A 27178-nucleotide genomic window follows, 5' to 3' on the forward strand; every position below is an offset into this window, starting at 1 on the left:
GAAGCCATTCGGTTTAATTTTGTAATTTTTTTTTTGTTGTATTTACAAAAAATGCATGCTGATAAAATAAAATGATATATTACAATATTTATAATATTCTCTTAAAAATTCCAACCACACCTTTCAGCATTCGTTTGTGCTGCTTACAATATAGCCTGTACATATATGTATGACTTTTTTTTATACATCATATTCTAATTGGGGAGGTTAACGAGGGGAAAAAACATGACTCCTCATTTGGTTGTCATCTGTCAGCAGATGACAAGAAGTGAAATGAAATGAAGCTGCACGGTCTACCACTTGCACTCAGCACGGTGGCCTGTCGCGCTATTTAGATTTCTTTCTTTTTTTAATTCATTTTTTTTTTAAACAAATGTGAGTATTAGAGAAAAAACATTATATGTGACTACAGAAGCAAGAAAACATGCATCAAAGTGCCAACTGCAAACCATCACTGATGAAGGTGTAAATGTTCGTTTTCGTTTTTTTTTGAAAGGATATTAGAAATTCAAAAACAGTATCAACTCTGATTAATACACATCTTGGTGCTGCATATACCCTATTGTCCAGTACCCAAAAATTGCACCACAGAGATAAATTGCCATGTACACAGCATTCCTTACCTCTGTATAAAATGTCTACTCTGCAATGTGAAGGTGATTAATCAATACTGCAAGATACAAATGAACGATCTTTAAAGCCAGAGTTTTGGTTTACATTGAAATTTAAATACAACAAGCCATTCTTGTATTTTAATTTTCCCCTTTAAAGAGGATACAGAGCAGCAATTTATGTGCAACAATGGCTGTATGTTCAGAACATTAGCTATTAAACATACACACAACCCCCTTTTGTTTTACTTCTACTGAGGTTGAATGAATGATTCATTAAAGAGTTTGTAACTACTTGTGAAGGGCATGATATTAGGCTGTCCCCCAATATAGTGTATGTTTTACAGTGAATCGCCTCAGCCATCAGACGAAGCCACTGGGTGGACAAAGTACTTGTGTCTGTGGTCTATGACTCTACATGCATGATTTCTGATCACAGCATGCTATCATGCAAATTATTTCTATGCATTGAACAAGCACATTTTTTTTGGAATCGGCCTGAGCAAGTCCCCCTCAGTCCGAAACCCCACCCCCCCACCCCCCCCACCCCACTTACCTCCCTTTATCCCAAAACAACATGAAGCCCATGTAGAAAAATATGCAGGATATAAGAAAGGAACTGTGACTAAAAATGACATGGGCTACATGTTACAATTGCTGAACAGATAATGGAAGGAGGCAACCATAATTTTGCATGGTCAAACAAACCTTGGTTTTTTTTTTGTCTGAAAGAGTGAAATAAAATGAGAAAATAAAATCTGTCTGTCTGACCCCCGTGGCAATGTACTGATCCTAGCAGCCATTTTGTTTGTCCTTTGTCTCAGTGGCTGCTAAAGTACTGTAGATGCAGTAACCACCTGTTGGAGTCTATTGAATCCCCTTTGCTGTACAGGGTCCTAGTGTCATGACAGGGGAAGGTCACTGCCGTCTAGGCAACAACATTATATTGTAAGCAGATTATGTTTGGTATAGATCTCTAGATGAGAGTTCTTTTTGTTCTAGAAATTGTGTCATTGTTCTGCAATGATATATATATTTATTTATATATATATATATCTATATACTTTTTTAAGTCTGTAAACAACATTTGCTTGCAAATGGAATTTGTTTTCACAACTTAGATTCCCTGATGTCTTTTTGGTTGTTTCTGCCTTTATCATTGCCTTTTCGATCCTTCTCTTGTTTCTCAGGCTTAGTTACACTGTCGTACGAAGGCAGCGATGCAGTGGAGGGAGAGCCTTCCTTTTTCTCTTGATTGGTGTTGCCATTCTCATTCGCATGCCCTCCCGACTTAGTACAGGGAACTCTTCCTTTGATGGTGATTTTTCGCCTTGCCAAGTGTGCCCTATACGCTTGCTGAATAATGATGGCACAAACCTCCTCGTGCTTGCGCCGAAGAGTGGTCGTGATCGGCTCGTAGGACACCTTGGAGGGGTTGGACGCCACAAATCGCTCCTCCATCTGCTGCCGGAGGACATCCATTTCACCGCCCTCGCCAAGCACACGCTTGGTGAATGCAAACAAGATATCCAAGCAGTGAATCCTATCACCGCTCACCATGGGCAGGTCCATGGCAATGAGTTCGATGTGATTGGGTTTAGGAACTCGAAGAGGAGCTTCCAAGGTATCAGCAAAGTCAGACAACTTGTTATACTCAATGAACTGCGTGGCGTCAGGGTCAAACTTCTCCCAGATCTCGTAGAATGTCTCAAAGTCATCCTCACTCAGTGGTTCTGCGCTCTCCTCGGTCGCCACGCTGAAATTCTCCAGAATAATGGCAATGTACATGTTGACTACAATCAAAAACGAGATAATGATGTAACTGACAAAGAAAAATATTCCCACACTGGGATTGCCGCAGTCCCCTTTAACAGCAGTGCCCGGGTTCTCCTTTTCGAGGTCACAATCTGGTGGTCTGTTTAAGATTGGCAAGAGCAAACCATCCCAACCTGCAGATGTGGTGACCTGGAACAAGCAGATCATGCTGTTACCAAATGTTTCAAAGTTAAACATGTCGTCGATACCGCCATCTTTCTTGACATATGCAAAATTAGACATCCCAAATATGGAAAAGATGAACATGACGAGAAACAAAAGCAGCCCGATGTTGAACAAGGCAGGCAAAGACATCATTAAGGCAAACAATAGCGTTCGGATTCCTTTGGCTCCTTTGATCAGACGCAAGATACGACCAATTCGGGCCAATCGAATTACTCTGAACAGGGTCGGTGACACAAAGTATTTCTCAATGAGATCAGCCAGGAACATTCCTAGGGAAACAGAAGACAGTTCATTGTTAATGTTTTTGCTGTAAAAACAATTCATCTGCCATAGATGAATCGTGGAACTGTGACTGTCAAAGAAAACGAGAAGATTAAATTGTGCAGAAGTATCGTGCAAAAACAATACATCATATCACATTTTATGAACTGCACAGATAGAACTGTAAACTTCAAAAAACCTACCAGTTTTGAAGTGCCCTTGACACAGGGAGTATTGCACAACTGTTGGTGATTAACACGCAGTCAAACATGTTATACTGTTTGAAGAAGTAACAAAGAAGATTGATGAGAGCAGAGCAGTAGATGTGATCTACATGGACTTTAGTTCAACAAGGTTCCCCATGGGAGACTGATTAGCAAGGTTAGATCTCATGGAATACAGGGAGAACTCGCCATTTGGAGACAGAACTGGCTCAAAGGTAGAAGACAGAGGGTGGTGGTAGAGGGCTGTTTTATAGACTGGAGGCCTGTGACCAGTGGAGTGCCACAAGGATCGGTGCTGGGTCCTCTACTTTTCATCATTTATATAAATGATTTGGATGCGAGTATAAGAGGTATAGTTAGTAAGTTTGCAGATGACACCAAAATTGGAGGTGGAGTGGACAGCGAAGAGGGTTACCTCAGATTACAACAGGATCTGGACCAGATGGGCCAATGGGCTGAGAAGTGGCAGATGGAGTTTAATTCAGATAAATGGGAGGTGCTGCATTTTGGGAAAGCAAATCTTAGCAGGACTTATACACTTAATGGTAAGGTCCTAGGGAGTGTTGCTGAACAAAGAGACCTTGGAGTGCAGGTTCATAGCTCCTTGAAAGTGGAGTCGCAGGTAGATAGGATAGTGAAGAAGGCATTTGGTATGGTTTCCTTTATTCGTCAGAGTACTGAGTACAGGAGTTGGGAGGTCATGTTGCGGCTGTACAGGACATTGGTTAGGCCACTGTTGGAATATTGTGTGCAATTCTGGTCTCCTTCCTATTGGAAAGATGTTGTGAAACTTGAAAGGGTTCAGAAAAGATTTACAAGGATGTTGCCAGGGTTGGAGGATCTGAGCTACAGGGAGAGGCTGAACAGGCTGGGGCTGTTTTCCCTGGAGCGTCGGAGGCTGAGGGGTGACCTTATAGAGGTTTACAAAATTATGAGGGGCATAGATAGGATAAATAGGCAAAGTCTTTTCCCTGGGGTCGGGGAGTCTAGAACTAGAGGGCATAGGTTTAGAGTGAGAGGGGAAAGATATAAAAGAGACCTAAGGGGCAACATTTTCACACAGAGAGTGGTACGTGTATGGATTGAGCTGCCAGAGGAAGTGATGGAGCCTGGTACAACTGCAACATTTAAGAGGCATTTGGATGGGTATATGAATAGGAAGGGTTTGGAGGGATATGGGCCGGGTTCTGGCAGGTGGGACTAGATTGGGTTGGGATATCTGGTCGGCATGGACGGGTTGGACAGAACGGTCTGTTTCCCTGCTGTACATCTCTATGACTCTAAGTGTTTCGCCCAAAGCAGCACCTATTTGGTGCTGAGGATATTCTTGCATGGAAATATGGAGCATTTCCAAATTGCATGTGCTCTTCATACTTCGATTTTCGTTTGTATGTAACCTGACGCTTGAGAAAAACGTAAAATCTTTGCTAGATTCTTTTCTTCCGAACTTTTCAGTTGTCTATACTCTGTAACACATTCTAATGAGGGTAGGAATAGAAAGATAGGGCAAATAAATCAATGGCTGCAGGGATGGTGCAATGTGCAAGGATTCAGATTTTTGGATCACTGGAATCGCTTCTGGGGCAGGAAAGACCTGTTCAAAAGGGATGGGTTTCACCTGAACTGGAAAGGAACCAATATCCTGGTGAGGAGATTTGCTAATTCTATTTCAGGAGCCCCTAAATATTTTTGGGGGTGCGTGGTTTCTGAAGTAGTATTGAAAATAGGAAAAAAGAGGAGGATGGTTCTAGATAAAAAAAAGATTCATTTCAAAAGACAGACAGGAGCAAGTCAGAGAACAAGGTAACTCTGAAGAATTAAAGAGCATTTATTTCAATGTAAAGGGCTTTACTGATAAACAAAGGGTATGGATGGGAACATGGGGTTGGGATATCACACCTATTACAGAAACTTGGCTGGGGAAAGGACAGGACTGACAGCTCAATATTTCAGCTTTTAGGTGCTATGGGAAGGCTAGAAAGAGAGCCGACAGAGGAGGAGGAGTGGTGCTTTTGATTTAGGAAAACACTACTGCAGTACTTAGGATATTTCTGAGGGTTCGTCCAGTGAAGCTGTATGGGTGTAACTCAGAAAGAAGAAGGGGGTGATGAGATTGTACTATTTGCAACCCCCTCACCCCACCCCCCCCCCCGCCCCCACAACAGTCAGAGGGAAATTGAGGAGCAAATATGTAGAGAGATGTCAAATATATGTAAGAATAATAGGGTTGTAATAAGAGGGGATTTTAATTTTTTAAAAATTGAGTGCACCTGCCAAAATGTTAAAGGGTTGGATGGTGAGGAATTTGTTAAATGTGTTCAAGAAAACTTTCTTTATCCATATGTAAATTTACTTACTAGAGAAAGGGCAAAACCTGACCTTCTGTTGGGATATATGGCAGGGCAAGTGACTGAGGAGTTTGCAGGGGAACACCTTGGGACTTGTGATCATAATTCTATTCGTTTTAAAAGTTCTGGAAAGAATGGGCCTTGCATAAAAGTTAAAATTCCTCATTGGAGTAAGGTAAATTTTAATGGTTCGAGACAGGAGCTTTCAAAGTTGATTGGAGTAGACTGTTCACAGGTAAAGGGAGTGGGAGGCTTTCAAAAGTGAGATAACGAGAATTCAGAGGCATTATATTCCAGTTAGAATGAAAGGTCATGCTGGTAAGATCAGGGAGCAATGAATGAATAGAGATATCGAGGCTCTGGTTAAGAATAAGAAAGCCTCCCATGTTAGATGTAGTCAACTGGGATCAAATGAATCTCTTGAAGAGTATAAGGGGTGTAGGGGCATGCTTAAGAAGGAAATCAACAGGGCAAGAAGGGGATATGAAATAGCCTTGGCAGGTAATGTTAAGGATAATCCAAAGAGATTCTACAAGTACATTTTGGGCGGCACGGTGGCACAGAGGTTAGCACTGCTGCCTCACAGCGCCAGAGACCCGGGTTCAATTCCCGCCTCAGGCGACTGACTGTGTGGAGTTTGCACGTTCTCCCCGTGTCTGCGTGGGTTTCCTCCGGGTGCTCCGGTTTCCTCCCACAGTCCAAAGATGTGCAGGTCAGGTGAATTGGCCATGCTAAATTGCCCGTAGTGTTAGGTAAGGGGTAGATGTAGGGGTATGGGTGGGTTGCGCTTCGGCGGGGCGGTGTGGACTTGTTGAGCCGAAGGGCCTGTTTCCACACTGTAAGTAATCTAATCTAATCTAATCTAATTAAGAGCAAAAGTGCAACCAGGGAGAGAATATGGCCCCTTAATGATCAACAAACATATAAATAGAAAGCAGGAATTTTCAACATTGCTTCGCGTGAAGTCCACTGAAGATGTGACCTAGTAAGGTAACGAAACGTCTGGAAATGAACCTTTCAGCTCAGCGAGCAAACCTACACCCAAGAGGGGTCTATGTGTTGAACTTCAGGAGATGGGAGAGATACTAAATGAATATTTTGCACTAGTTTTTACTGTAGAGAAAGAAATGGAGGCTAGAGAACTCAGGGAAATAAATACTGATATTTTGAAAACTGTTCACATTACAAAAGAAGAAATGCTGGACGTCTTAGAAAACATAAAGGTAGATAAACTCCAGGACCTAATCAAGTGTATCCCATGTAGTTAGGGAAGAAATTGGGGGGCAGCTAGCAGAGGTTTTTGTACCATCTATAACCATGGGTGAGGTGCTGGAGGACTGGAGGGTGGCTAATGTGACTTTATTTAGGTAAGGTTGGAAGGAGAAGCCTGGGAACTGTAGACCTGAGAGTCTGACATCAGTGGTGGGCAAACTTTTGGAGGTGATTCTGAAAGATAGGATTTATATGCATTTGGAGAGGCAAGGGTTGATTAGGGATAGTCAACATAGCTTTCGATGAGGGACATTATGTCACACAAACTTGATTGAGTTTGGTGAGGACATAACAAAAAAGCTTGAAGAGGGCGGAGTGGTAGACCTCGTTTACATGAACTTTGGTAAAGCCTTTGACAAGGTTCTGCATGGGAGACTAATTAATAAAATCAGATTACACGGGATTCAGGGAGAGCTTGCCAATTGGATACAAAATTAGCTTAACAGTAGGAGACAGAGGGTGGGGGTGGAGGGTTGTCTTTCAGGCTGGAGGCCTGCGATCAGGGCTGGGTCCACTTTTGCTTGTCATTTATATCAATGATTTAGATGAGAATAGAAGAGGCATGGTTAGTAAGTTTGCAGATGACAGCAAAATTGGGAGTATAGGGTATAGTGGACAGTGAAGAAGGTTATCTAAGATTACAAAGAAATCTTGATCAATTGGGCCAATGGCTGAGGAGTGGCAGATGGAGTTTAATTTGGATAAACGTGAGGGATAGTACTTTAGGAAACAAGGACAGGACTTATATAATTAATGGTGGGGGCCTTACATAGAGGTGTAGAACAGAGAGACCTGGGGTTTCAGATACATAATTCTTTGAAATTTGTGTCACATATAGGTAGGGCAGTTCAGAAAGCATTTAGCATGCTTGCCTTCATTGCTCAGACCTTTGAGTATCGGAGTTGGGACGTCATGTTGGGGTTGTACAGGACATTGGTGAGGTCTCTTCTGGAGTACTGTGTCCAGTTCTGGTCGCCCTGTTATAGGAAGGATATTATTAACCTGAAGAGGGTTCACAAAAGATTTACCAGGATGTTGCCGGGTATAGAGAGTTTGAATTATAAAGGTAGGCTGGAACATTTTTCACTGGAGTGTAGGAGATTGAGGGGTGACCTTATCGGGGTTTATAAAATCATGAGGGGCATAGATAAGGTGAATAGTTAAGGGTCTTTTTCCTAGTGTGGGGAGTTGAAAAGTAGGGAGCATATTTTTAAGGTGAGAGGAGAAAGATTTAAAAAGGACAAGAGGGGCAACATTTTTACACAGAGAGTGGTTTACATGTGGAATAAACTGCCAGAGGAAGTGGTGGATGTGTACAGTTACAACATTTAAAACATAAGTACATAAATAGGAAAGGTTTGGAGGGAATATGGGCCAATTACAGGCAAGTTGGACCAAGTTTAGTTTGGACTAGTTTAGCGTGGACTAGTTGGACCGAATGCTCTGTTTCCACGCTGTATGACTCTATGGACTCTAAATGCTGAAATGTATCTGTGTAATTTTCCTGGACCACAATGGCTTGGAATGGGTGATATCCTGGAACATAAACTCAAAAGGTCTGATCATACTCACAATTTCTATTTGATTAGTGACAATCCTTGATGAGAGACACAGATTAGAATGGATCCCAAGTTTCTGGTCTGCATTGACTGATATATTCTAGTGAAAAGGCTGGTCAACATAAGGGGGGGGGGGGGGCGGGCAGAAGGAAGGGTAAAACCTCCCCCAGTGAGAACCAAATCAGCAGGTTTACATATGTAAGGGTGGACTCAACTCTGTGGAAAAATATGAAAGAAATGACAGGGAAGGAGAACTCAGGAGAGGTTATTAAAATCTCCAGCACAGACACAAATAGGACCAAGTGTATGGGAAGGGTTAGTAATCAAACTTCAAGCACACCGGACAAACAAATGACAATGAGAAGAGGGAGGGTTAACACAGGACTGAAGGGGTTATATCTGAATGCACGCAGTATAAGGAATAAAGTAAATGAGTTTGCGGCGCAGCTTGAAATGAGCAGGTATGATGTGGTGGGCATCATGTGGCTTCAAAGGGATCAGGATTGGGAGCTGAATGTGCAGAGATATACATCCTATCAAAAAGATCGGCAGGTGGGCAGAGGGGATGGGGTTGCCTTTCTTCGTAAGAAATGAAATTAAATCAATAGGAAGAAATGAAGTAGGGTCAGATGGTGTAGAATCTGTGTGGGTAGAATTGAGGAACCGCAAAGGTGAAAAAGCCATAGTTGGAATTAGGTTCAGGCCTCCAAAAGTAGGCAGGAGCCCAGGGGACAAGACACTCCCGGTGATAGAACAGGGTGTGCAAGAAAGGCAATGTCACAGTGATCTTGGGGGATTTCAATATGCAGGTGGACTGGGAAAATCAGGTTGGTGGTGGATTGCAAGAAAAGGAATCTGCGGAATGTCTATGAGATGGCTTTTTGGAGCAGCTTGTGGTGGAGCCCACTAGGGAACAGGCAATACTGGATTCAGTGTTGTGCAACGAGGCAGACTTGATAAGGAAGCTTAAAGTGAAGGAATACTTAGGAGGCAATAATCATAATATGATTGAATTTACTCTGCAATTTGAGAGGGAGAAGATAGAATCAGAGGTAACCGTATTATAGCTGAATAAAGGCAACGACAGAGGCATGAGGGAGGAGCTGGGGAGAATTGATTGCGAGGAGAACCTCGCAGGAAAGACAGCAATGGCTGGAGTTTCTGGGAGTAAAATTCAGGAAACACAGAGATTCATCCCGAGAAAAAGGAAGCATGGTACAGGGAGGGTGAGGCAACCATGGCTGACTAGGGGAATCAGGGGTAGCATAAAAGCAAAAGAGAAAAGAGTGGGGAAGAACAGTGGGAAACTAGAGGATTGGGAAGCTTACAAAGACCAACTGAGGGCAACCAAGAAAGAAATAAGGGGGGGAAGAGTAAGTATGAGGGTAAGCGAGCCAGTAATATAAAGGAAGACTGTAAGAGTTTCTTTAGAGATATAAAGGGCAAAAGAGAGGCAAAAGTGGACACTGGGCCACTGGAAAATGATGCTGGAGAGATAGTAATGGGGAACAAGGAAATGGCTGAAGAACTGAATAATTCCTTCATGTCAGTCTTCATGGTGGAAGACATGAGTAATATTCCAAACATTCAAGAGAGTGAGGGGACAGAGCTGACTATGGTGGCCATCACCAAGGAGAAGGTGCTCGAAAAACTGAATGGCCTGAAAGTGGATAAATCACCTGGACCAGATGGACTACACCCCAGAGTTCTAAAGGAGATATCTGAACAGATAGTGGAGGCATTAGTAGTGATACTTCAGGAATCACTCAAGTCAGATAGGGTCCCAGAGGACTGGAAAATCACTAACATGACACTCCTGGAAAATTACAGGCCGATTAGCCTAACCTCAGTTATGGGTAAGATCCTGGAATCCATTGTGAAGGATGAGATTTCTGAATGCTTGGAAGCGTATGGTAAAATAGGGCTAAGTCAGCCTGGTTTCATCAAGGGGAGGTCATGACTGACAAATCTGCTAGAATTCTTTGATGAAGTTACAAACAGGTTAGACCAAAGAGAGCCAATGGGTGTTATCTACCTGGATTTCAAGAAGGCCTTTGTCAAAGTGCCACACAGGAGGCTACTGAGTAAGATAAGGGCCCTTGGTGTCAGAGGCAAGGTGCTGGCATGGATAGAAGCTTGGCTGTCTGGCAGAAAGCAGAGAGTGGGGATAAAAGGGTCCTTCTCAGGATGACATGGTGCTCCACAAGGCTCAGAGTTGGGACCACAACTTTTCATTTTATATATTAACGATCGAGATGAAGGGACTGAGGATGTTCTGGCTAAGTTTGCAGACAATACAAAGACAGGTGGAGGGACAGGTAGCATTGAGGAGGCGGGGAGGCTGCAGAAGGATTTGGACGGGTTAGGAGAGTGGGCAAAGACATGGCAGATGGAGTACAATGTGGGAAAGTGTGAGGTCATGCACCTTGGTAGAAAGAAGAGGGCCATGGACTATTTTCTAAGTGGGGAGAGAATTCAGAAGTCTGAAGTGCAAAGAGACTTGGGAGTTCTAGTCCAGGATTCTCTCAAGGTAAATTTGAAGATTGAGTCAGTAGTTAGGAAGGCAAATACAATGATGGCATTTATTTTGAGAACACCTGAATATAAAAGCAGGGATATACTTCTGAGGCTCGATAAGGCTCTGGTCAGACCACATTTGGAGAATTGAGAGCAGTTTTGGGTCCCATATCTCAGGAAGGATGTACAGGCCCTGGAGCGTGTTGAGAGGAAGTTCACGAGAATGGTCACAGGAATGAAAGGATTAACATATGAGGAACGTTTGGAGAACCTTGGTCTATCCTCAATGGAGTTTAGAAGGATGAGGGGGGGGGATCTGATAGAAACTTACAGCATACTGCATGGCTTGGACAGAGTGGATGTTGGGAATATGTTTCCATTGGTAGGAGAGATTAGCCTTAGAGTAAAGGGAAGATCTTTTAGAATGGAGATAAGGAGAAACTTCTTCAGCCAGAGAGTGGGGAATCGATGGAATTCACTGCCACAGAAAACTGTGGAGGCCAAGTCATTGAGGATATTTAAGATCGGTTCTTGATTATCAAGGGTTATGGGGAGAAAGCGGGTGAATGGGGTTAAGAAATCAGCTAGGATTGAATGGCAGAGCAGACCCGATGGGCTGAATGGCCTAATTTCTGCTCCTGTGTCTTCTGGACTTATATTGTGATCTTAATCCTCAGTTGAGGAAAAAGGAATGTTGAAGTTCCTGATTGTTATCCAATGACTCAAATGGAAAACGTACTCCATGGATCTCCAGTGAAGAGGGGCTTAGCTTTGCCTTTGGTGACACCTCTCATACCCAGCTCATTCTCAATTCAATCTGCCAACACTCACTGTTAAGACTTCAAGCTTAAAGATAGCTACATGCGCAAGGTACCACAACATGTGGCACTATAACCCAGTTCACCTCACTTTCTGTTTCTGTCAGGATCGGAGGGAAGCAAATTGTGGTGGATGGTTCCGTGGGTGGGAAAGAGTAGGATGCCAAACCCCTTCACTCATATTTATTGGTGATTAAAGATGAAGAGTAAGAGTGGTGGCTAACCCTAGACCCATCCCTTTCACCATATTGAACCCCCAACGCTGTTGAAGTTTCATTTGGGGATGTAAAATGGAAGAGTCAAGACTGCAGTGATTTTCAATCATCTCGACGTCAGCAACAGATTACAGTGCTTCTGGGTTGGTGTCCAACTTCTTGGACTGCTTGAGAAACGTCACTTAGCACCAATACTGTGTTCTACACAGTGTTTGTTCCATTTCACATTTCAGTGAGAACTCTTGTACCACAGACAGCTCGACTGGAAAATACAATTGTTGGCTCAGGCACAACAGGAGGTGGGTTTTAAACAATGGTGACCGTAACCTAACTTGCCAAAAGACAATCCCATGGGATTGCATGGAATGTCAGCTTTACTCCCAGCCCAATATCACCTTACATCTGTCCTGTTAATTCCCTGATGGATGGGTTAAGTATAAACTGCCACTAGACTCCTTTAAATAGTTTATTTGATTACTAAGCCTTGATACAATATACAAGAACCTTACATGCTTTTGACTCTCAATATCAGAGCTGAGCACTCCTTTATATCATAACCCATGGGTCTTGTTCAGTATAGCACTCCCTCTACTCTGGCCTGACCTTATATCTTAGCCCCCATCCTCAAATAAGAACTGTATTGGATTGCTGCTCCCCATCCCATGAGCTGGCCTCATGGCCTCTATAAAACAGTGCCAATTATAATGTTGGATTATCAGAGTTAATGAAACACAATTTGAATCAGAGGCGTTCATTGATTTATCTGGTCTGGATTCAAACTTGGAGATCAAATGAAAGAACACTGTAAATGCCCACCACAGAGCCATGTTGTGTTTGACCAGATTCTGTTGATTAGGGGTGCAGAGTCCTGTACTTTCTTGGCATTCTGTTATACTATATTGCACATTGACCTAGGTGCTTTAGCCTTTACACTATACAATGTTACAGTATACACTGTTGGTCAAACATGAGCTCTTGTCAAACACAGGAAATAAACGTTTCAAGTTTTCATGAAGATCTGTCACTTGGGAGTTGGCTGGATTCGTTGTTGGTCTGTTCACCGAGCTGGTATGTTCGTTGGCTGATGTTTCATCCCCTTTCCATGTGACATCTTGAGTGCTGTGTTGCTTCCTGTGACGTGCTGCTGTCCTGTTCCACTTTGAATTTATGTGGGTCTGTTTGAGCTGTTTCTGGTTTTCCATTGCAGCAGTTTGTATATTGGGTCCAGGTCAATGTGTTTGCTGATGGAGTCCAAGGATGAGTACCCTGCTTCCAGGAATTCCCTTGCTGTTCTTTGTTTGGCCTGTCCTAGTATCATTGTGTTGTCCCAGTCAAACTCATGGTTCTTGTTGTCCATGTGTATGGATACTCGGGAGAGTTGGTTGTGTCACTGGGTTGCTGGTTGGTGTTCAAGGATGTGGGTCGCAAGCTGTCTGCCTGTTCATCTTACATAGTGCTTAGTGCAGTTGCTGCATGAGATTTTGTAAATTACATTTGTCCTGCACACAGTGGGTATTGGGTCCTTTATTCTAGTGAGCTGCTGTCTGAGTGGAGCTGTCGGTTTGTGTGCTGTCAAGGTCCCTAGTGGTTGCAGCAGTCTAGTTGTCAGTTCCAAAATGTTTTTAATGTAAAGAAAATTGGAACTGGCATCAACTGAAGACAGCTCGGTGAACAGACCAACAACAAATCCAACAGGAAATAGGAGCAGGAGTCGAACATTTGGCCCATTGAGTGTGTTTCAACATGCTACTAGCTCGTGGCTGATCATCCACCTCAACTCCATTTTCCTGCCCTACACTCATCCCCTTTGATATCTTTCATCTCTTTAAATTACTGCTTTTTATCTTGAATATACTCAATGAGAGAGCCTCCACAGTCCTCTGGGGTACAGAATTCCAAAGAATCATCCACCTCCCCCAGCCTCGCCTCTGAGTGAAGAAATTCCTTCTCATTTCAGACTAAATGGCCTCTCTCTTATTCTGAAACTGTGCCAGCTGGCTCTGGAATCCCACAACCGGGGGAAATCTCCTTTCTGCATCTACCCTGGCGAGTCTGTTAAGAATTCTCTAAGTTTTATTGAGATTACCTTTTATTCTTCTGGCTCTATCTCCTTAATCTCTTCAAAGTTTGGGAGAAGATTTGTAGCTCGGGTGCTCGTTGTTGTGGTTCTGTTCGCCGAGCTGGGAATTTGTGTTGCAAACGTTTCGTCCCCTGTCTAGGTGACATCCTCAGTGCTTGGGAGCCTCCTGTGAAGCGCTTCTGTGCTGTTTCCTCCGGCATTTACAGTGGCCTGTCTCTGCCGCTTCCGGTTGTCAGTTCGAGCTGTCCACTGTAGTGGCCGGTATATTGGGTCCAGGTCGATGTGTTTGTTGATAGAGTCTGTGGATGACAAACACATCGACCTGGACCCAATATACCGGCCACTACAGTGGACAGCTCGAACTGACAACCGGAAGCGGCAGAGACAGGCCAGTATAAATGCCGGAGGAAACAGCACAGAAGCGCTTCACAGGAGACTCCCAAGCACTGAGGATGTCACCTAGACAGGGGACGAAACGTTTGCAAGACAAATTCCCAGCTCGGCGAACAGAACCACAACTCCTTAATCTCTCCTCATAGGACAATCCTGTCATCCTAGGGATCAATCTGATGAACTTGCATTACACTCTCTCTGTGGCAAGTATATCTTTCCTTGGGAGACCAAAAGTGCACACACCACTCCAAGTGCAGTCTCACCCAGGTTCTACATAATTGAGCCTAGACATCTTTACTCCTGCACTCAAATCCTCTTGTGATAAAGATCAACATGCCACTTGCCTTCTCAAATGCTTGCTGCACTTCCTTGTTAGCTCTCAGTGACTTTCAAAGTGCGACTTAGGAAACTTCTTTGAACATTATTACTCACCAACAATGGAAAGGATCACAACCACAAAGTCAAATATATTCCACCCAATTGTGAAATAATAATGCCTTAGTGCAAAGAGTTTGAGCAGGCATTCGCTTGTGAAGAAAATTATGAAGATAAAGTTGATCCAGTACAAAATGTTTTCACTCTCTTTGCTCTGATCGTCTGTTTCCACCATCATTGTGACCATGTTGAGGCAGATGAGAATCATGATGGTGATGTCAAAGACCTGCTGAGTGACAAAGTCATAGACTCCACCTTGGATTGCATTCTGTAATGAAAAGAAAACAATAGTGTCTGGCACAAAGAGTTACTGCATCCCATGTATTTGAAGCACACTCTGCCACCCAAGAGACACATCTTTTGATCTGTTCAGAATATGAAAATCTGCTTGACACCTTCGGAACTAACACTCCTAGGAGGTGGATATAGAGAAAAAAGATGGGATTCCATACACCTCAGAATCGAATGCACTCCATCAACTTTAAAACAAAGTGAATTTGTTGGAGTGAATTTAGATCTAGACTCCTAAAACAGTGCCATCTAGTGTACAGGCTAAACAATTGCTGTACTGTCTGTACAGAGACATCTTGTTGTGAGGTGAAGAGGCAGTGACTGAGCCATCTTGGATAAATATTGGAAATACAACTGAAAGACTACTTTCTTTTTACTTATTCAAAGAACCGGAGAGCATTTCATTGCTACATTTACACACACTTATCACAATTAAGTTTATAGACATTTCATCTGGAATTTTCACAACATTGGCTGACAAACGTATCTGTGGCATGGCCAGAGGCTATGCTTGTATTACTCACTGTTATGGAAGCAGCTTGGCAATTTCTAAATGAGCTAAGAACAAAAGGTCCTGTGTGTTTTCTTTTGTCTGTTGTCTCAGCGCTTTTAGTTCTTGTGCACTGCTTACCAATGGCCTTGGAATGGGCTTCTGAGGCTTTTTGGATCCCAGCTTCTTCATTGCATTATAATATTTCTTTTGTTCTTCAGTCATAAAGATATCCTGACCTCCAAAGTAAAGAGAACAGAAAAAAACTGGTTACAACCTTAGGATATTCTGTGCGTGTATGTTCATTTGTTTTCTTCTCTCCCTTCATGAAGTTGATGACTTTTCACTGAGCTGTATCACACAAACAATTACAAGTTCCTTTGAGAGCTTCAAGTTGAAACGGTACCAGACCATTTTGACCACTGACACAACCTTGACTCCTTGCCTGACCAAGCGTAGCTGACATGATAAGCAGTTCTGTCTTTCCAGGTACAATCTTCTTCCCTTTGAAAACTGCTCTTATTAACAACTGCCTCAGCAAAGTAACCTTCACCTCTCTAAAATCCTTTAATGTATTGCCACCTCTAATCCATGCCCATCTTTCCCGCTCCAATTTGAATCTCTCCAATCAGGATTCCATCCCTGCCATAACATAGGCAGCAAAACACCACAGTCTATGATTATGACCATGATACATTATCCTTCCTCATCACTTTCTACACCTTTAGACACAGTCCACTGACACTTTCTGACTACCTTCCTCCTGTTCAGCTTTGTAGTTCTTCACCTTAGCTTACGTGAACCACTGGCTTCTCTCTCCACTCGCACACTGTTGACCTCGGGAGTTCCTATGAGGTTGTTGCCTTGGAACAGAGAAGGCCAAGGGGCAACCTGATTGAGGTCTACAAAATTGTGGGGGCTACAGATGGGGTCAATAGGAAGAACCTCTTCTCCTCAGTAGAAGGGACAGTACCAGGGATACAGATTTAAGGTAAGGAGTAGGGGGTTTAGAGGGGACTTAAGGAGAAATATTTTCATTCAGAGGATGATGAGTATCTGGAACTCACTGCATAATAAGGTGGTAATCACCAGAACCACCACAACATGTTAGAAGTATTCAGATCACTACTTGAAACACTACAGCACACAAGGATTTGGGCCAAGTCTCAGGAAATAGAATTAGAATAGATTGGTGCTTGATTAATAATATTAACGTGATGGGCCGAAGGGCCTCACTCCGGGTTGTAAGACTCTATGAGATCTGGCCCCCTCCTCTTCAACTACATGTGGTCCATTAACAATTTCATTTAAGGATGGTGTAGCAGTCACTGGCAGCATGTTTAGATGTTAATTGAGAATGTCGGATCACACTCAGTTGTGATGTTTCTTGTGGTCCAACCTCACAGAAATAACCCAGACATAAATAAGACCCACTCTTGGATAGAATGCAGAGGTGGAGCTAAACCCAACTGGAAGTCAAAAACTGAAGAGGAATGGGGAATTAATTTGGTGATAGCAGAGAAAGAAAAAGTAAAATCTGTCTCATGCTGATGTTCTGTCACCTGATATCACTTATGTATGTTTCTAGAATATTCTAATCATATCATATTTAGGAAGAGTTCTGAAAATATTGAACAAATTATGTAACTAACTGATTTGTCTTCTCTCTTCATTTCAAAAGTAGTATTACATTTTGATTATTAAATCCAAAGGGTTGACCAGTCTCAAAACATCTGTCAAAAAGGATAGTGAGAAACCATTGTCAGAACATTTTCTTTTCCCCATACAAAGAGAAGTAAACTTATCTTTTTCTTTTGCTGATTGAAGTTATCAATGATGACACCAATGAAAAGGTTTAATGTGAAGAAAGATCCAAAGATGATGAAGATTACAAAATAGATGTACATGTAGATGTTGTCCTCATAAAATGGTTGTTCTTCAGCCTAGAATGATAATTATTCATCATTAATATTCTACAGCCTAATACAAATAATAACAGCTTATCAGCTTGTGATTTGGAAGAAACAATTTGAACCCTTCAAACTTTATGGAGGTGCTTTAACAATTTGGGAGATGTGGCAAGTCAGAGGGGGCAAAGAGGTTGTGATGGGGTTAGATCGACTTTCCACAGTTAACATTTAGGTTAAAGAACTCCCCTCATACACAATCATAATTTACTCAATCCATTTAACGTAAAAGGCAAAGCAGAGCTTTCCTGTGTTTGAGTGCCATACTATTGCCGAGAGACACCAGCCTACCTGGCTTTCTGTAAACACTCTGTACTCTCCGGACCAGTTTACTCTGCTAATTGAAGAGACATTTCTGAGGTCTGAATAATTTCAGTCCATGCACAGTTCACTTCAAAACTGATAGCCTCAGAGAAGCAGAAGAGTTATCAACGCAGAGCGAGCGAAAGGGAAATAGTTGTGTGAAGATACTCATCCTCCATTCTGGGAAGGAACTGGTTTCAAGTCATGATATCCCTTTCCTAAACCTTCTTGAAAGTGTGCCTATTGGCATATTGGAATCAAGGGGTATCTGAGGCTGCAGGGGGCTCCCTTGAAACAGGGGTTAAGGGCGAGCAAAAAAGTCTTCATGCAGGTTGTAGGACACCAGTTAACATTGATTAGATTACTTACAGTGTGGAAACAGGCCCTTCGGCCCAACAAGTCCACACCGCCCCGCCGAAGCGCAACCCACCCATACCCCTAACCTAACACTAGGGGCAATTTTAGCATGGCCAATTCACCTGACCTGCACATCTCTGGACTGTGGGAGGAAACCGGAGCACCTGGAGGAAACCCACGCAGACACAGGGAGAATGTGCAAACTCCACACAGTCAGTCGCCCGAGGCGGGAACTGAACCCGGGTCTCTGGCGCTGTGAGGCAGCAGTGCTAACCACTGTGCCACCGTGGAGCTTACACCGAGCATGCCTAAGTAGGCTAACCAGAGGTTTGTAAAGGGATTGCACTTGAACAACCTTTTTTAAAATAAGTGGTGGAGCCAGATGGAGCACGCATGTTGTTACTGGTTCCACCCTCTATTCAGATTCCTCCCTTGGCACCACACTAACAGCAGCATGCTCAGAAGCTCTTGTAGGGTCAGCCAGAATTTCCCAGGCTCCAAGGTTTGACCAACACTGATATATCCAGCCAATGGCTGCAACTTGGCTGCTTAATTTAAGAGAAGCCATCGCCCAGTTGGGAGTGAGGAGCACAGTGGACTCGGGCAAGATGGTGGTGTTGTGGAAATGCCACAGGACGAGTAACTCAGGTTAATGGGGACATGAGATCAAAATCCTAGCAGATCAATCAAGGAAATTTCAATTCCATTAATTAATAAATTGAGGATAACAAAGCTCATTTATGTATATACTTTTGTCTCACAGAGATATGCAACAACACCGACCACTAATAAGGATTACAAAAGTGCCAAATTGTTTTAAAAATCCATCTGTTTCACAAGTATCCTTCCTTAAATCTGCCACCCGTAACTAGCTGGTTAAAATCAAGAATAACAAACCAGATGGATTTTTATGACAATCAATCGTAGTTTCATGCTCACCGTTATTGAGATTAGTTTTCAATTCCAGAGATTATGCTGGATTACGAGAGCAGTAACATTATACTACACCCGCATCTTGACCATACCGTGGAAATCAATCAGAGTTGAATTTCACCCCCTTCATATTGGAGTTGGCAGCTTGTCATGCACGGTACAGAATTGTGCAGGGTTATAAATAAGTTAACGTTGAGAATAAGCTCGGAGTTAATTACAGGCTCGAAATTCACTTATGCGATATTTCTGCCTTTGGGTGATTCAAAGAATGGAGGGAGAATGCAGGGCGCAGCATGAGTCACATAGTTATGTGTCACCGCTCTGGGGGACAGGTTATTGAAAATGCAGAGATCCGAAAGACTGCAACCTCGGGATCTCAGAGAATATAAGGCAAGCTCCCACCTCACACAAAGGGCTTTCCCATTATCCAGCACCAAGATCCCTCATTTTGAGAAATGTGCCTGGGGGGTGTGGACAGTAATGCTGTCCAGCACCTAATTGCATCACAGGCTAACCCATTTCCTGCGAGCAGAATAGAGTTGTATATAGAGCAATTTCAAAGTTGAAGGACAGTGGACCAAACATCTTTGCTGGGAGCTGGGGAAGAGGTTGTCAGGGTAGAAAGGATGTTGCGAGCTTCAGGAGTGGGAAGCCTAGAGAGCTTGAGTGTGGTGTTACGAATTTGCCAGACTTGGAAGGATACCCACAAGATGTCAGACCTGAAGAAATCCACAAGTGAAACCATTAATATTAACAAGCAGTGACAGTTATCTGCTATCAATGGAAATGAAAAGGAGTGAATTCTGGCAGGCTCATCAACCCACGCAGCTTACCCTTGAAAAATACATTACCAGGAAGTTAACAAGTGTCATGAGATAAGCATAATTGTTCTGAACAGGTCAAATTAGCGAAGATGCAGTCACAAAGATGACTGAAGCAAAACCCGGTGCAATCACGACTTGGAAATGAATCAAACACGTGGCCAGTTTCCATTCAGCATCAAATATGTCAGACAGATTACATTACTTTGTTATGGTTTCACTGCTCTCTGCATTTTCACTGCATGAATACGGTTCCAGTTTCAGAACAAGACAGCATTGAAACACCTTTTATGAATACAAACTGTTGTCATCGGAGGGTACACGGGATCCCTTACCAGTTTCATAATCACATCAGAAATCACTGGCAAGGTGGAAGACACCAACATTAGGGCATGCCAGTGCAAACATGACACGGCAGCCCCATAACCACAATGTGCCAGCTTCATAACCACAACACACCAGCTTCATATCCACAATGTGCTAGCTCTATAACCACAACACACCAGCTTCATAACCACAACACACCAGCTTCATATCCACAATGTGCCAGCTCTATAACCATAACACACCAGCTTCATATCCACAACACACCAGCTTCATAACCACAACACACCAGGTTCATATCCGCAACATACCAACTCTATAACCACAACACACCAGCTTCATATCCACAACACACCAGGTTCATATCCGCAACATACCAACTCTATAACCACAACACACCAGTTTCATTTCCACAACACACCAGCTTCATATCCACAACACACCGGTTTCATATCCACAACACACCAGCTCTATAACCACAACATACCAACTTCATATTCAAAACACACCAGCTTCATACCCACAACACACCAGCTCTATAACCACAACATACCAACTTCATATCCAAAACAAACTAGCTTCATGTCCACAACACACCAGCTCTGCAACCACAACACACCAGCTTCAAAACCACAATACACCAGCTCTTCAACCACAACATGCCAGCTCCATATCCACAACATGCCAGCTCTGTAACCATAACACACCAGCTTCATGTTGGTAATGTGCTAGATCTGGAACTACAACGCACAACCTCGATAACCACAACACGCCAGCTCTAAAACCACAACATACCAGCTTCATACCTACAAAACACCAGCTCTATAACTAAAACGTGCCAGCTTCATATCCACAACACGCCAGCTCTAAAACCACAATGTACCAGCTCGATAACCACAACACACCAGCCGCATATCCACAACACACCAGCTTCATATCCACAACACGCCAGCTTCATATCCACAACACACCATCTTCATATCAATAACACACCAGCTTCATGTACACAACGTGCCAGCTTCATACCCACAAAACACCAGCTCGAAAACTATAACGTGCCAGCTTTATATCCACAACACACCAGCTTCATATCCACAACACACCAGCTTCATATCCACAACACACCAGCTTCAGATCCACAACATATCAGCTTCATATCCACACACCACTTTCATATCCAGAGAGCACCAGCTTCATATCCACAACACGCCAGCTTCATATCCACAACACACCAGCTTCAGTTAAACAACACACCAGCTCTATAACCAAAAGGCAACAGCCTCATATCCACAACATACCAGCCTCATATCCACAACACACCAGCTTCATATACACAACACACCAGCTTAATATCCACAACACGCTAGCTTCAAAACCACAACACACCAGCTTCATATCCACAACGTGCCAGCTTCATAATCCACAACATACCATCTTCATATCCACAACACACCAGCTTCATATCCACAACGTGCCAGCTTCAAAACCACAACACACCAGCTTCATATCCACAACACGCCAGCTTCGCATCCACAGTGCCAGCTTCATATCCACAACACACTAGCGCAGAAACCACAAGACACCAGATTAATAACCACAACACGCCAGCTTCACAACCACAACACACCAGCTTCAAAACCACAACACACCAGCTTCATATCCACAACACACCAGCTTCATATCCACAACATACCAGCTTCATATTCACAACACACCAGCTTCATATCCACAACACACCAGCTTCATATCCACAACGTGCCAGCTTCATATCCACAACGTGCCAGCTTCATATCCACAACAAACCAGCTTCATATCCACACACCACTTTCACATCCACAACACAATAGCTTCATATCCATAACACACCAGCTGCATTTCCACGACACACCAAATTCATGTCCACAATACACCAGCTTCATATCCACAACACACCAGCTTCATATCCACAACGTGCCAGCTTCATATCCACAACATACCAGCTTCATATCCACAACGTGCCAGCTTCATATCCACAACATACCAGCTTCATATCCACACACCACTTTCACATCCACAACACAATAGCTTCATAACCACAACACACCAGCTTCATATCCACAACACACCAGCTTCATATCCACAACGTGCCAGCTTCATATCCACAACACACCAGCTTCATATCCACAACACACCAGCTTCATATCCACAATGTGCCAGCTTCATATCCACAACATACCAGCTTCAAATCCACAACGTGCCAGCTTCATATCCACAACACACCAGCTTCATATCCACAACGTGCCAGCTTCATATCCACAACATAACAGCTTTATATCCACAACACACCAGCTTCATATCCACAACATACCAGCTTCATATCCACAACATACCAGCTTCATATCCACAACATACCAGCTTCATAATCACAACACACCAGCCTCATATCCACAACACACCAGGTTCACATCCACAATGTGCCAGCTCTATAACCACAACACACCAGCTTCATATCCACAGCGCGCGAGCTTCATAACCACAACACACCAGCTCTATATCCACAACACACCAGCTTCATATCCACAACGTGCCAGCTCCACGTCCACAACACACCAGCTGCATTTCCACAACACACCAGCTTCACACGAGCTGAGTAACCACAAGACACCAGATTAATAACCACAACACGCCAGCTTCATATCCACAACATACCAGCTTCATATCCACAACACACCAGCTTCATATCCACAACGTGCCAGCTTCAGATCCACAACATATCAGCTTCATATCCACTACATACCAGCTTCATATCCACAACGTGCCAGCTTCCTATCCACAACGTACCAGCTTCATATCCACAACATACCAGCTTCATATGCACAACACACCAACTTCATATCCACAACACACCAGCTTCATATCCACAACGTGCCAGCTTCATATCCACAACATATCAGCTAAATATCCACACACCACTTTCATATCCAGAGAACACCAGCTTCATATCCACAACACGCCAGCTTCATATCCACAACACACCAGCTTCATTTAAACAACACACCAGCTCTATAACCAAAAGACAACAGCCTCATATCCACAACATACCAGCCTCATATCCACAACACACCAGCTTCATATACGCAACGTGCCAGCTTCATTTCCACAACGTGCCAGCTTCATATCCACAACACGCTAGCTTCAAAACCACAAAACACCAGCTTCATATCCACAACGTGCCAGCTTCAAAACCACAACACACCAGCTTCATATCCACAACACGCCAGCTTCGCATCCACAGTGCCAGCTTCATATCCACAACACGCTAGCTTCAAAACCACAACACACCAGCTTCATATCCACAACGTGCCAGCTTCAAAACCACAACACGCCAGCTTCATAACCACAACACACCAGCTTCATATCCACAACACACCAGCTTCATATCCACAACACACCAGCTTCATATCCACAACACACCAGCTTCATATCCACAACACACCAGCTTTATATCCACAACACACCAGCTTCATATCCACAACGTGCCAGCTTCATATCCACAATGTGCCAGCTTCATATCCACAACATACCAGCTTCATATCCACACACCACTTTCACATCCACAACACCATAGCTTCATATCCATAACACACCAGCTGCATTTCCACGACACACCAACTTCATGTCCACAACACACCAGCTTTATATCAGCAACACACCAGCTTCATATCCACAACACACCAGCTTCATATCCACAACACACCAGCTTCATATCCACAATACACCAGCTTCATATCCACAATACACCAGCTTCATATCCACAACGTGCCAGCTTCATATCCACAACACACCAGCTTCATGTCCACAATGTGCTAGCTACATATCCACATCATACCAGCGTCATATCCACAACGTGCCAGCTTCATATCCAAATCACACCAGCTTCATATCTACAACACGCAGGCTACATATCCACAACACACCAGCTTCATATTAATAGCACACCAGCTACATATCCACAACACATCAGCCTCATATCCACAACACACCAGCTTCATATCCACAATGTGCCAGCTTCATATCGACAACACGCCAGCTTCTTATCCACAACACACCAGCTTCATATCCACAACGTGCCAGCTTCATAACCACAACACACCAGCTTCATATCCACAACGTGCCTGGTTCATATACACAACATACCAGCTTCATATCCATACACCACTTTCATAACCACAACACACCAGCTTCAAAATCACAACACACCAGCTTCATATCCACAACGTGCCAGCTCCACGTCCACAGCACACCAGCTTCATATCCACAACACACCAGCTTCATATCGACAAAGTGCCAGCTTCATAACCACAACACACCAGCTTCATATCCACAACGTGCCTGGTTCATATACACAACACACCAGCTTCACATCCACAACACACCAGCTTCATATCCACAACGTGCCAGCTTCATATCAACAACGTACCAGCTTCATATCCACAACATACCAGCTTCATATCCATACACCACTTTCATAACCACAACACACCAGCTTCAAAATCACAACACACCAGCTTCATATCCACAACGTGCCAGCTCCACGTCCACAACACACCAGCTTCATATCCACAACACACCAGCTTCATATCCACAACGTGCCAGCTCCACGTCCACAACACACCAGCCTCATATCCACAACACACCAGCTTCATATCGACAACGTGCCAGCTTCATCTCCACAACGTGCCAGCTTCATAACCACAACACACCAGCTTCATATCCACAACGTGCCTGGTTCATATACACAACATACCAGCTTCTTATCCACAACATACCAGCTTCATATCCACAACGTGCCAGCTTCATATCCACAAGGTGCCAGCTTCATATCCACAACATACCAGCTTCATATCCACAACGTGCCAGCTTCATATTCAAATCACACCAGCTTCATATCTACAACACGCAGGCTACATATCCACAACACACCAGCTTCATATTAATAGCACACCAGCTTCATATCCACAACACATCAGCCTCATATCCACAACACACCAGCTTCATATCCACAACACACCAGCTTCATATCCACAACACACCAGCTTCATATCCAAAACACGCCAGCTTCTTATCCACAACATACCAGCTTGATATCCACAACGTGCCAGCTTCATATCCACAACGTGCCAGCTTCATGTCCACAACATACCAGCTTCATTTAAACAACACACCAGCTCTGTAACCAAAAGACACCAGCCTCATATCCACAACACACCAGCCTCATATCCACAACACACCAGCTTCAAAACCACAACACACCAGCTTCATATCCACAATGTGCCAGCTTCATATCCACAACGTGCCAGCTTCATAACCACAACACACCAGCTTCATATCCACAACGTGCCTGGTTCATATACACAACATACCAGCTTCATAACCACAACACACCAGCTTCATATCCACAACGTGCCTGGTTCATATACACAACACACCAGCTTCATATCCGCAACACGCCAGCTTCATATGCACAACGTGCCAGCTTCATATGCACAACACACCAGCTTCACATCCACAACACACCAGCTTCATATCCACAACGTGCCAGCTTCATATCCACAACGTGCCAGCTCCATATCCACAACATACCAGCTTCATATCCACACACCACTTTCATAACCACAACACACCAGCTTCAAAATCACAACACACCAGCTTCATATCCACAACGTGCCAGCTTCATATCCACAACGTGCCAGCTTCATATCCACAACATATCAGCTTCATATCCACAACATACCAGCTTCATATCCATACACCACTTTCATAACCACAACACACCAGCTTCATATCCACAACGTGCCAGCTTCATATCCACAACATATCAGCTTCATATCCACAACATACCAGCTTCATATCCATACACCACTTTCATAACCACAACACACCAGCTTCAAAATCACAACACACCAGCTTCATATCCACAACGTGCCAGCTCCACGTCCACAACATACCAGCTTCATATTCACAACGTGGCAGCTTCATATCCACAACACACCAGCTTCAGATCCACAACACACCAGCTTCATATCCACAACGTGCCAGCTTCATATCCACAACATATCAGCTTCATATCCACACACCACTTTCATATCCATAGAACACCAGCTTCATATCCACAACACGCCAGCTTCATATCCACAACATATCAGCTTCATATCCACACACCACTTTCATATCCATAGAACACCAGCTTCATATCCACAACACGCCAGCTTCATATCCACAACACACCAGCCTCATATCCACAACACACCAGCTTCATATCCGCAACGTGCCAGCTTCATATCCACAACGTGCCAGCTTCATATCCACAACACACCAGCTTCATAACCACAATGTGCCAGCTTCAAAACCACAACACACCAGCTTCATATCCACAACGTGCCAGCTTCATAATCCACAACATACCATCTTCATATCCACAACACACCAGCTTCATATCCACAACACACCAGCTTCGCATCCACAGTGCCAGCTTCATATCCACAACACACTAGCGCAGAAACCACAAGACACCAGATTAATAACCACAACACGCCAGCTTCATAACCACAACACACCAGCTTCAAAACCACAACACACCAGCTTCATATCCACAACGTGCCTGGTTCATATGCACAACACACCAGCTTCATCTCCACAACACGCCAGCTTCATATCCACAACGTGCCAGCTTCATATCCACAACACACCAGCTTCATATCCACAACACACCAGCTTCATATCCACAACGTGCCAGCTTCATATCCACAACATACCAGCTTCATATACACACACCACTTTCATAACCACAACACACCAGCTTCAAAATCACAACACGCCAGCTTCATATCCACAACGTGCCAGCTTCATATCCATAACGTGCCAGGTTCATATCCACAACATACCAGCTTCATATCAACACACCACTTTCACATCCACA

The 27178-nt window shown here is 43.6% G+C and overlaps 1 protein-coding gene across 12 annotated transcripts in view; it reads right to left on the minus strand.

Annotated features, from left to right (window-relative positions):
• Positions 1-1164: 1164 nt before the first annotated feature.
• Positions 1165-27178, minus strand: part of LOC140471320 (sodium channel protein type 8 subunit alpha-like) — a 512936-nt gene continuing 486922 nt past the window's right edge. For all 12 annotated transcript variants that reach the window (XM_072567324.1, XM_072567320.1, XM_072567321.1 and 9 more), the window contains 4 exons: positions 17321-17458; positions 15657-15761; positions 14732-15002; positions 1165-2881 (listed from right to left, as the gene is read on the minus strand). In XM_072567324.1, coding sequence (XP_072423425.1) covers positions 1722-2881; positions 14732-15002; positions 15657-15761; positions 17321-17458 — 1674 coding nt within the window. In that variant the 3' untranslated portion in view covers positions 1165-1721. The remainder of the gene's footprint in view (positions 2882-14731; positions 15003-15656; positions 15762-17320; positions 17459-27178) is intronic.

This window comes from Chiloscyllium punctatum, chromosome X (genome assembly GCF_047496795.1).
Source record: "Chiloscyllium punctatum isolate Juve2018m chromosome X, sChiPun1.3, whole genome shotgun sequence".
NCBI classification, from domain to species: domain Eukaryota; kingdom Metazoa; phylum Chordata; class Chondrichthyes; order Orectolobiformes; family Hemiscylliidae; genus Chiloscyllium; species Chiloscyllium punctatum.